At 36.8% G+C, this 13,120-nt stretch overlaps 1 protein-coding gene across 2 annotated transcripts in view; it reads right to left on the reverse strand.

The window, feature by feature from the left end:
- Rubcn (rubicon autophagy regulator) overlaps positions 1–13,120 on the reverse strand; it is a 63,120-nt gene that overhangs the window by 26,199 nt on the left and 23,801 nt on the right. For both annotated transcript variants that reach the window (XM_076868226.2, XM_076868225.2), the window contains exons 3-6: positions 4,245–4,328; positions 2,188–2,347; positions 1,444–1,550; positions 258–414 (exon numbers count right to left, since the gene is read on the reverse strand). In XM_076868226.2, coding sequence (XP_076724341.2) covers positions 258–414; positions 1,444–1,550; positions 2,188–2,347; positions 4,245–4,328 — 508 coding nt within the window. The remainder of the gene's footprint in view (positions 1–257; positions 415–1,443; positions 1,551–2,187; positions 2,348–4,244; positions 4,329–13,120) is intronic.

Consider the following 13,120-nt stretch of genomic DNA (forward strand, 5'->3'; position numbering starts at 1 on the left):
GTATGTGTGGTGCTGAGGATTGAACCCACAGCCTTGTGCATGCTAGGCAAGCACTCTACCAACTAAGCTATATCCCCAGCCCCCCTCTATTACTTTAATTATGTTATATTTGCTGCTATGTAACTTTTTAAATATATATGAAGTTTAACAACCTATACCAACTCAAGTATCAATTCCCAGTCTGTGAGCACTTACAAAGTCCTCTACTTTCCAGGCCTGGAGATACATGGAACCACCACCCCTTCCTGCATCCATACCTGAACTGTGGTTGGGCACAGATTGGTGGAGACCAGAGGAGGACCCAAAGTAGGAATGCTGAGCATAGCTGGTTGGAGGGGTACATATGGAACCAGGCAGAGCTGTCAGGCTCTGGCTCTTTGTCACCAGCAGTGGGCTCTCGTGCTTTCTGGCAAACTAAAACAAAACAAAACATTTGTCAGAGTCAAGGATAGAGGCCCTCACAGGAGAGGCAGTCAATACTTCAGAAATGCTGATAAAAGCTGGCCTTTGGCAGCAAGCCTGGACTAGAGCCAGATCCTATAAACATAGCACAGCTACCTTCTAATACAACATAAACTGAAACTGTGAAGTCCTGCTGTACACCACAGCTTCTGCACTGGAATCCTTCTAGGTGGTCTAAGTAGATGGGGTAAACTTATTATAGGTAATAAAATTTTCTTTATACCCAAGGAAAAAAATAGTCCCATGTACCATTAACCCATACTAGGTATGACACTGTAAACCAACTCCGAATTCAGAACTAACCTTCTTCTCCCCAGCTCTTCATCAAACCTGCATTAAGGAGGTATTTACTCAGACCAAGGGCCATAAGGACTTAAAAAACACCTACACCTCCCTACCCGATTACTACTTCCCCCACAGCAAATAAGTCCTAAGCTTAGATTTTTCACTTCAGTAAGTTTTTCGTTTGTTTATTTTGGGTATAGGGTACTTAAGTACTGAGACATATCCCCAGCCCTTTTTATTTTTTTGTTTTAAGACAGGGTCTTGCTAAGTTACTGAGGCTGGCCTCAAACTTGGGATCTTCTTTTTCTCAGCCTCTCATGTTTCTGGCTTCAATAAGTATTTAATGGGGGCTTCAATAAGTATCTAATTCAGTGGTAGAACCCTTGCCTACCATGTAAGGCCCTAGTTTTGATCCCTAGCACAATGTAAACAAAGAAACTTAATGGTACCTCTTTGTTTTTTAAAAATTTTTTAGAAGTGGAAGTCTTAGGAACTAAGAGGTAAAGCTTAGTAGTAGAGCACTTGCTTAGCATGTCCTGGGTTTGATCCCCGGCATCACACACAAAAAAATTAAAATAAAAACGAAAGTCTTTCCATTCACAACTGCCTCTGTGAAGAAGTCATTTGCTACTGTGAATTAAATCATGATGAGGTCTGGGGCCCAGCAAGACATGGATAATTCCTTGCCCTCTTTACCATAGATGCATCAATCTGAGCCAGGAGGCGGGGGTTGTTCTGTTCCACAGCTTCCAGGCATTGAAGCATGGCTGTGACGTGGGCATCGCTTAGCAGGAAAGCAGTATCTGGGAAGAGAAAAATTATCACAGAGATGAAATCCAGCAGGGAGAGCTTTGGCCTCCTTGAATGGCCCTGGGAGAGAGAAGCTCAGGGAAAGAAAGAGAAAGAAAATAAAAAGAATTGAGGAGAAACATTCCACTGAAGGGAGAAAGGGAATTAGGGACAAATAAAGTATAGGAGAAGCTAAGCCATGTCCTAAGCAAAGAGCTCAAGATAAGAGGCTTCAAAAAAAAAAAAAGACAGACTAAATTCTGGCTCTGGGTGACTTTGGCCAAATCACCTAACCTCCTTGAACTCTGTTTCTCTGATGGGAAAATAGGAGTACTAATGCCTGACTCTTAGGGATTATTGTGATGAGGACAGTATCAGTGCCTGGCCCAACAGAAACTCTCGATAAATGGTTGTTACGTACGTTTTGGTTACACCATTATTGGTTTGTGTGTATGGGTATAGTGGAATACTTAGCATAAAGTTTCATTGTTTTTCAAGGGAGGTGAAAGGGAAGACAGGATATGTTTCTAAGTAAGAATCTCTTGGCATCAAGTGAAAAATATGAGGCTCTGGAATTAGAGAGACCTTATAGAGGAATAGTAGAAGAGAATAAGGAAGTATATACAGCAACCCTAAGTGATCTCTACCCACCTGTGTAGAATTTTCTGATATACTGTCTATCCCCAAGCAGAGGTCGGAGCTGGGCTGAGAGGCAGTGGCACTGTAAGCTGTGCTGCAGCCACAACTCTGCAACAGCTTGCTCACTCACACCATCGGCAGTATTCTGGCCATTCTCATGTAAATTGATGAACTGTGAGACAAAGAGGCAAGAGTCAAAGTATATATCCTGTTAGATACAGCAGGATTGAGGCCTAATGACCCAAGAACTCACTGAGATAGGTAAAAGGAGGCAATCAGAAGTATTTTTCTCTAGCTAGCATCTAGAGGATATTAGAGTTAGAGAATGATGTAAGGAATTAATAGTTTCCTTGACGAATTGTGCCACTAGTGAGGAACTAAGCAGTTAAGACCTGATATGCAATTCTAGGAGAGGCAACTCCAGGAGAGACAAAGCTGCTATATTGGCTCTTTTTTTCCTAAAGTACTGGGAATTGAGCACAGGGCCTTGCTAGGCAAGCACTCTACCTCTGAGCTGCACCCACTCCCACCCCTGAGCCTTTTAAAAAATTTTATCTGGAGATAGGGTCTCAATAAGTTGCCCAGGCTGGCTACCAACTTACGATCCTCATACCTTAGCCTCCACCTCCTGACTAACTGGGACTATAAGTGTCCACCACTATGCCAATCTACATCTGGCTCTGTTCTGGGATACTCAGAGGAAGGAAAAACTTAACCTCTTGGCTTTTCTCAGAGTCCTTTATTTTAGGTGGCCTTCAAAAAAGAATGTGACAAAAATCTTGGGGGGTGGGAGGCATCTTGGAAAAATGCCACTGAAGAGAAGCCATCTGAGCACTTCTTTTTGGCTTTAGATGCAAAGTTCTGTTTGGAACCTTGATCTTGAATGTTTTTAAGAATAAAATCTTGTAGCCCAGGATTAGTCTGACAAAATATATGAATGGCAATTTCAGGCATCTTTTAAGAGAAAATAACAATAGCAACATAATTTAGAAAAGAAGTTAGAGGAAAGCTTAGTGGGAAAAATAGAAGTGACGAGAACAAAGGAAATAACAGGCTTTTCTATAGAATTGAGGCACTGTGATTTGGTTTCCTGATTATCTAGAAAGAAGCTACTTTTCCTAACATTATCTTAGCAATGAATTTAGCATTGGGGGTCTGCACAGAACAAGATTGGCAGTATATTGACAAATGCAGAAGTGGGGTGATGGATAGTTTGGAGTTTGTTTTGTTTTTCCAATTTTATATATATTTGAAATTTTCCATAATATAGAGTGAAATGAATATATACATAAACTTGGCAGTGATTGTTTTGGAACCAGGTGTGTAACTTCAGCCACATCACCTAACTTTTGAGTTCAGTTTCCCTGATTAGAAATCAGGGGTACCATATTAAGCTGAGAACAGGAGACAGAAGTACTATAACAGTAGCCAAAGCTGTTAGGGACATCATACTTGGTTCCATTTGATACTGGCCTACAGAAATCTCACATTCTTTTCTAACTGGTACTTTTTCTTCTTAAATAATTAGCATAAAAGTCCCACTTTCCCTGTTACTTTAGAAAAACTCTTGCCATTTTCCCTAGATTTTGAAGAGCTTATTTATGATCCCACATTCACAGATCTTTACACCTTCCCCAGAGGAGAGAAAGTGACCTGGATCAATAGGTTTTTTAATTTTTGGTACTGGGGTTTGAACCCAACAGCACTTAACTGTTGAGCCACACCCCTAACCCTTTTTATTTTGAGACAGGGTCTCACTAAATTGTTAGGGCCTCCCTAAATTGCTGAGGATGGCCTCAAACTTGCAATTCTCCTGCTTCAACATCCCAAGTTGCTGGGATTACAGGTATATGCCACCATGCCCTGCAGGTCTATTTATTTATTTATTTATTTATTTTTAAAGTAAATGATACTTCCCTCCATGCCAGTTCTACAGGAATAACTTCCTTTCCTCAGTTATCAGGAAACTGGATACACTCCATTTTGGCGAGAATTCTCTTCCAACTGAACATCAAACAGTGAAGACTTGCAGCTGCACCTTAGAACACCAGTTCTTCTTTCACTCTTACCTTCTCTACATGAAGGGCTGAGTGGGGACTAAGCCACCGGATGTCTTTCACAAATTGCCAGTAATCAGTTTGGCGGCAACAAACCTGATAAAGGAACACACAAAGTGAGCAAATCACTACCATTCTGGACCATATCTAGTTTTACTATTGACTTTCAAAGACAGAAAAAAGAGCATAATCTTCCCTTTCCTCAACAAAAGTTCTCAGCAGCAATCAAAGGAATATATACACATCTTCACCCTTTTAAGGATTGTTTAAAAGTTCTTTAATTATTCTTCTGAACAGGTCCCATGCATATGATATACACAGCATACAGTGGAAGTAATCTCTTTTCTACTTCTTTCTACCATTCAGTTTCCTAAATAGTAATTCTTAAAGCTGGTGAAGAACTATTAAAAGCCAGAGATAAACACCTTCAGTACTTACTACAAACAAAGTCAACAAAGGAAACACTTGCTTTTCTAATGCTACCCAGTTCAGGAAATGGCTATATTTAGAGTGAAAGAAATGCTCAGTCCTACATAAAATGGTCTTAGACAGGAAAAGGCCCAAACACGATAACAAAATGCTTACATCGTGAAAACCTAATTGATTTTTGAGAATCCTTCACCAGACTATCCAGCAGAAGTTAAAATTGAAATTTAAATAATTTTGAAAATAAAGAACTAGCACAAGTATCAAGAGAAAAACCAGTTAATGGAACAGAATAAACAGCCTAGAAAGAGACCTTAAAATATATTAGAACCTAATATATAATCCAAGAAGCATCTCAAAAGTCGATAATAAGAACCATATGAATTATTATATACCACCAAATTAGAAAACCTAGAACACATAAATTTCTGGGCACACATAACCTAACCAATGAACTATGAAGATGCAAAACCTAAACAGAGGGCTGGGGTTGTGGCTCAGTAGTAGAGTGCTTGCCTCACACATGTGAGACACTGGGTTTGATCCTCAGCATCATATAAAAATAAATAAACAAAATAAAGATATTAAGTCCATATATAACTAAAAATATTTTTTAAAAAACCTAAACAGACTAATAACAAGTAAAGATGTTAAGTCAGTAATAAAAAGTGCACCAAAAAGAAAAGTCCACGACCAATTGGCTTCACTGATGAATTTTATCAAAATTTTAAAAAACTAATATTACCAGGTGTGGTTGTACACACATATAATCCCAATGACATGGAAGGTAGGAGAATTGCAATATTAAGGGAAATCTGGACAACTTAGTAAGATCCTTTCTCAAAATTAAAAAAAAAAAAAATTTAAAGGGCTGGGGATATAGCTAAGTGGTTAGCCCTGGTATTGCCAAAAACAAACAAACAAAAATAAATAATAAAATAAACTGAATATCAATTCTTCTCAAACTATTTGTTTATTCATTTATTAGTTTCCTTCCAGAGAATTTGAAGGGAGGGAACTCTTTCAGTCTTATTCTATGAGGTCAGCATTACCCTAATATCAAAACCAGACAAGATATAACAGTAAAAAGAAAAAAAAACATACTAATTAGTATCCCCAATGGATGTAAATACAAAAATTCTCAACAAAATACTAACAAATCAATTCCAACAGCATATCAAAAAGACTGTATTTCATTATCACTGACAGAGTGGTGCACACCTGTAATCCCAGCAACTGGGAAAGCTGAAGCAGGAGGATTGCAAGTTTGAGGTCAGTCTCAGCAACTTAGCAAGACCCTGTCTCAAAATAAAAAATATAAAGGGCAGGAGATATGGCTCAGTAGAGTGTCCCTAGGTCCAATCTCTAGTACTGTCAAAAAAAAAAAAGAGAGAGAGAGAGAGAAAAGATTATATACCATGATCAAGTTGGATTTATCCTGGGAAATGTAAGGATGGTTTAACATATACAAATTAATAAAAATAAATCACATCAGAATGAAGGACAAAAATGATATTATCAACCAATAGGAACAGATAGTATTACAAATTTTAAATTTCTTTACAGGGCTAGGGATGTAGTTAAATGGTAGAACACTTGCTTAATATACTGAAAATTCTGGGTTTGATCATCAGCACTCCAAAACAAAAACAAACAAACCAAAAAAACCAACCCTCAAATAATTTTCTCTTTATAAAATAAAAAACAGTATGAATGTTCATTTTATAAAAGATAAAAATACATAAACAGCTTGAACATTTGTCTGAAGAATACTGATTACATAAATTAGGTTATATACATATGTGTAATATTATATATACATTAAAGACAAAGCTGTATATTTGATGAAAAAGTGATGGCTTCCCAATTCCTCTTATTCTGGGAAAGAAGCACTTTCTCCAGTTAGGTATAGATGATTCCCTAGAATAACCATGCACTTTTATTACAACCAATAAAGGTGCAGCTTACCAAGAATGTTATTTTATGTTCCCAAATCTATTTTTGTCAATCGTACTTGTTATAATTTCACATTTAAAATTATGATTATGCACACTGAGAAAATAACTGGTATAACCAGATGTGCTGGTGTACGCCTGTAATCCCAGTAGCTAGTGAGGCTGAGACAGGAGAATTGCAAGTTCGTGGCCAGTTTCAGCAATTTAGTGAGACACTAAGCAACTCAGTGAGACTCTATGTCAAAATAAAAACTAAAAAGTACTAGGTATGTAGCTCAGTGGTAAACTTGAGCCTGGATTAAATCCCCAGTATAAACAAAACAAAAACAAAAAAATCCTGATATATTTATGAATACTAAGCAGTATGCTCTGAAAAGCCTTTTCAATAAAGGTAAGTCATAAAGACTTGAAGTCAAATTAGGTAGAGGCAAGACAATTTTTATAAGTTTAAAAAAAAACAAAAATATAGATTTTTATATTCATATTATAGGATCTTTAAGTTACTGATTCAGTACAAAGAAATTGAAACTGGAAATTCTGTATGATGTATTATAGGTGTGGTTTATATAAGAAAGATGATGTAGAAATTCTCTGGAAAGAAACTAGTAAATAATAGTTAACTATGGGATCAGAAAGGAACAAGATTCTTCACTATATTTTTTATACTTTCTAATGTTTTTGACCATATAAAGTAATGGTATATTCAAAAAAATTGAAGATATGAACTAAGTTGTAGAGTGATAAACAGTGATACTACCATTTTTAGAAAGCATATAAATACATGGGAAAATGTTCAAGACAATCTAACAAAATATTAAAGTTATTATTACTTGGTGTTAAGATTATGGGTATTTGCCAAATGTTCAACAAATAAGAATTTATATAATTTACATACTCAGAAAAAAACACAGTTCTTTTTCATTATTTTTGTTATTTTAAAAATTGGGCTAATTTGCTATGAACAGTTTCTTCTTGATGATGGAAAAGCAGGGAATTCTTTGACTTCTCCTAATTCAGCTATCTCAGGGTCTGAGTGTCTCTACATTTCCAGTAGTAGAATAGAGATTATAAAATATGCCTTGCTTCATGAAAGGACTAGAAGGTAGTCCAGATACAGGCTGTCAAGGAAAATAAGATCCTTGATTAAGAATACCATCATGGGCTGGGGTTGTGGCTCAGTGGTAGAGTGCTTTCTTTGCACGTGTGAGGTACTAGGTTCATTCCTCAGCACCACATAAATACAAATAAAAATAAAGATATTGTGTCCATCTACAACTTAAAAAAATACCATCATGATGCTATAGCTTTTCAAATGCCCTAAGTGATTAAAAAACAATAATTCATATTCCATTACACATCCTTATGAAAACACAGGAGACATGACCAACATGAAGCATTGTATCCCTTCCCCCACTCTAAGGATATAACACCCAGAATAGCTTGATGACACAGCAGCCTGAAACCCTTTGAAAGCCTTAATCTTTTGGGGAGGAAGTGAAAAAGGAAAAATAAGTCCTTGACACAGACTTTATTTCTTAGATCTTTTAAGGCAGAACAAAGCACTAATGAAATTGGCATATTGTTTTTTATTTTTCCCCATTAGAGCTTCTACTTGAGAAGTGTATGTGTGTGTGTGTGTGTGTGAGAGAGAGAGAGAGGAGAGAGAGAGGAGAGAGAGAGGAGAGAGAGAGGAGAGAGAGGAGAGAGAGAGAGGAGAGAGAGGGGAGAGAGAGGGGAGAGAGAGAGAGAGAGAGAGAGAGAGAGAGAGAGAGAGAGAGAGGAAATGTATGACAGATTTGCCTGGTTTGCTCTGCTTTTATTTATTAACACTACTGCTGTCTGGCAAGTGATCACATACTTTGATGCTTTTTATTCTGATGACCAGGTGCTTTCACAGATATTATACTTTCAATAACTGGAACAAAATATGCTTCTAATATTGTGCATTTACAAAGCATCTTTCATTTAAGAATCTCATTGACTTTACTATTTCATCATGACACATTTTCTTTTTCTGGTACAGATAATAAACTATCTAATTATATGGTTAAGTGACTACTCTAGATGAAAATGTAAAATTAGTAATAGGACCAAGAAAAGAACCTATTTGTTATTGAGACATAAGTATTTTAACCACTAAAGGCAGCACCTCTGACTTGGTATCTATTTTGGTCATTAGTCCAGGAAATTTGCAGTTTTTGTAAAACATGCTGGTATGATTCTTGGGTACTGGCTCAGTACACTTAGTAAGTCAATGTTACAAATTAGTATAAAGAATATCATGAGGAAGGACAATCTCATGAGAAAAAATAAGTTTAGTATTGATTGTACTTAGCCTGTAGGATGGTCAGCCATATGGCAAGATATAGGAAATTGCTAGTCTTATGGACCTAGAATTCATCAGAGAAGTCTGAGCTGGGCACCATCAATGCACAGTAATAGTTACAACAATGAAAATAGATGAGATTGTTTCAGGAAAATGTACAGAGTAAGAAGAGACAAGGACATACAGGAGAACACCACACACAAAAAAAAATCATAAAGGAAGAAATTTGCCAGGCTCAGTGGTATACACCTGTAATCCCAGTGACTCAGGAGGTTAAGTCAGGAAGATTACGAGTTCAATTTGAGCTTCAAGCAAAAGCAAGGTACTAAGCAACTCAGTGAAACCTTGTCTCTAAATAAAATATAAAACAGGGCTGGGGATGTGGCTCAGTGGTTGAGTGCCCGAGTTCAATCCCCAGTAACTGCCACCCCCCCACAAAAAGGAAGAAATTTTAGGGAAAGAAACTGAAGAGTGGTACAAATGAAGAACAATAATCCTATGACATAAGATATTGTCATATAAATCAGGATTTCATGATGGTCAACCATACTACACATAAAATAGTATTCAAAGGAGAAATGCTCATAAGATTAGGTAACATAGATATCATTTTTCTTAAACTGCACTGTTAATATCACCAGCAGTGAGGGAAGACAACAGAGTTCAGTGAGTGAATGTAATTGCTTTGAAAATTTCAATGTTCTTGGGGCTGGGATTGTGGCTCAGCAGTAAAGCGCTCATCTAGCACATGTGAGGTCCTCAGCACCACATAAAAATAAATAAAATAAAATAAAAGTATTGTGTCCAACTACTTCTAAAAAAAAGTTAAAAAAATTTCAATGTTCTTGATCACACAGAATTACAAGTAATTGGAAACTAAAATAATGAAGGAATATTAATTACTTCTTATATGCCACAAACTACTAGACAGATTTTTTTCTTCATTTAATTTTCTTCACTTAATTTTTCCATCAAGATTTATTTTATAAAATAAATATCATTATCCTCATCTGAATAGACAAAAAGGGCCAAGGCTCAAAAAAGTTAAGTAATATCACCTAATAGTGAAGATTGGCTGACAACTATATTTTCTAATGTTTTTCATGTATTACCTAAGTCTCACAGCAACTCTTTGAGGTGGGCACCAGTGAACATAACTTACCCATTACTACATAATTTATGGGACACTGAGATTAAACTATGAGAAGTGTGGTCAGGTGTAATTCCAGCACCTCAGGAGGCTGAGACATGAGGATTAGAAGTTCAAAGCCAGCCTCAGCAATTCATCAAGACCCTAAGCAACTAAGTGAGGCCCTGTCCCAAAATAAAAAAATAAAAAGGGTTTAACAACAACAAAAAAAAAGAGCAGTGCAACTTTAAAGTCCATAATTATTGTCATTTTATTTATTATTATGTCATTTTATTTCCCAAGAACTTGGGCATTGAGTCTATATTTTGATCTACATACTATTTGATTCCAAAGACTTTTGTCAGTCCATTATACAATGTTGCCTTCATATTCCTAGAAAGGTGTTTTATATTTTATTTTGGTAGAAGGAATTAAACCCAGAGGTGCTTTACCACCAAGCCACATCCCTAGCCCTTTTTATTTTTAGACAGGGACTCAATGAATTGCTGGGGCCCCACTAAATTGTCCTTGGATTTTTGATCCTCCTGCTTTACTTCTGCCCAAGTCACTGGGATTACAGACTTGTGCCACTGTACCTAGCTCCCTCCTTCCCTCCTTCCTTCCTCTCTTCCTCCCTCCCTTCCTTTCTCCCTCCCTTCCTCCCTCCCTCCCTTTCTTCCCTCCTTCCTTCCCTCCCTCCCTTCCTTCCTTCCCTTCCTCCCTCCCTCCCTTCTTCCTTCTCTCCCTCCCTCTCTCCTTCCTTCTCTCCCTCCCTCTCTCCTTCCTTCCTTCCTTCCTTGTACCAGGGATTGAACTGAGGGTCATTTAACAACTAAGTCACATCCCCAGCCCTTCCTGTATGTTTTGAGACAAGGTCTCACTAAGTCCTGAAGACCTTGCTAAATTGCTGAGGTTGGTCTCAAACTTGAAATTCTCCTGCCTCAGCCTCCTGAGGCACTGGAATTACAAGCATAGCCATGCAGTCAGCTGGAAAGATGTTTTTAAAATGATGACCATTAGAATTCAGCTCTTAAATGCTCATGTTTTTTCTATCTTCCGAGTCCTTTAAGATACAGGAACTCACCTTCAGAACTTACTCTGAATAGAAAAATTCTAATCTAAGCTAACTTTCCCATTGAATTATAAAAATACCCAACAGGAACACTGGTTTAAAGATATTTTTCAGAAGCAATATACATATTTTTCTAGAAGGAAAGGTAACATTATATTCTATCAAATATGAACACTTTCACTACAACCTATTAGATCTTTTGCAATATGACTACCAACTGAAAACAAATTCTGATAAAAAAGAAAATGAGCTTGGGCAGGGGAAAGGATTTCCAGGAAACAATACTCCCCCCGATATGCGAGGATATGAGTGTTTATAAGTACATAATTGTGCAGATATTTGTGAAGTTTGATGTTTTAAAAGACTGTACTAAACCCCAATGACTCACTAGAAAATTTTGCCCATAACAAAACCTTATTTGAAACACTGCAAATGGAGTAATTGCCAAAGATAAAGCAAAAACCATTAAGTATTATGGGATTCCATTTATTTTTAAAACTCAACGTTATTAGAATTGAGGATATAAAGAAAAAGAAACTCAACATCAAATAAAGTTTATAATAAAAACACAAATTAAAATCAAAACTACCACTCAGAAACATCAACCAGTTGTCTACAAAGTAATGTTCAAAGGATATTCAAAAAAAAGCGATAATATAATTATTCTCAAATGTGTCCTGGGATGCTCCTAAGAGAAAAATCCCAATGACTCAATCACTATTAACTACTCAGGCTAATCTTCACTTCTCTTCACCTCGTTTTCACTAGTCATTTCTAAAACTGCTGGAGTTTTCATGTGAATTTTGAGGATGAATTCTCACTAGCCCTATAAGTAAAGTACTTAATTCTTTCATCCTATTACTAATTTAAAGCAAAGATAGTAATAAAAAAAAATTCTGAATTTAGGAAACAATGAAAAATCCAATTCAAAGAGAATCAGGGAGGGGGGATGTGAACCATAGTTTTAAAACAAACCTAAGATTCAGGGGGAAAAAAAAAAGCCTCTTGACTTTGGTTGACTAACAATGGTCCTACAAGGTCGGCACAGTGGGGTATGCCTGTAATTCCAGCAGCTCAGGAGGCTGAAATAGGAGGATCTTGAGTTCAAAGCCAGCCTCAAAGCAAAGCAACTCAGTGAGATCCTGTCTCTGAGTAAAATACAAAATAGGGCTGGGGATGTGGCTCAGTATTCAAGTGCCCCCAAGTTCAATCCCCAGTACACAAGAAGAAAAAAAAAAAATGCTACTTCAAGACATTCACATCCCAATTCCTAGAACCTGTGATGTTACCCTTTATGGCAAAAGGGACTTGGCAGTTGTGATTAAATTAAGGATCTTTTGGCTGATACAGTACTGCACACCTATAATCCCAGGTACTCAAGAGGCTGAGGCAAATTCAAATTCAAAGTCAGTCTGTACAATTTGTCTCAAAATAAAAAATTATAAGGCCAGGAATGTAGGTCGATGGTACAGTACCCCTGGATTCAAACCCCAGTACTGCCAAAAGAGTAGGAGGGAGGAGGAGGAAGAGGAGGGGAAGAAAGAGAAGAAAAGGAAAAGAAGAAGAGGAAGAGGAGGAGGAGGAAGAAGAAAAAGGAGGAGGAGGAGGAGAAAAAATTAAGGAACTTGAGATGGTGAGATTATCCAGGTGGGCCCTATGTAATTACAGGAGTTCTTCTAAGAGGTATTGAGGATAGAGGAAGGGGCTAAGAGCCAAAGAATTCAAGGAATGCAACTCTAGAAGCCAAAAAGGCAAAGAAATGGGAGAATCCCCTAAAGCCTCCAGAAGCACAGTCCTGCAGACACCATGCTTTTAGCCTAGTGAAACTTAAGTCAGAAATGTGACCTCAAATAATAAGTTATAATAATAATAATATTATTATTATTAAAATATATAACATTATATATTCATATATAATAATATATACTACTATGTTATATAACATTGTATATATAATTATATATTATTACATATTATATA

Source organism: Callospermophilus lateralis, chromosome 10 (genome assembly GCF_048772815.1).
Source record: "Callospermophilus lateralis isolate mCalLat2 chromosome 10, mCalLat2.hap1, whole genome shotgun sequence".
Classification (NCBI taxonomy): Eukaryota; Metazoa; Chordata; class Mammalia; order Rodentia; family Sciuridae; genus Callospermophilus; species Callospermophilus lateralis.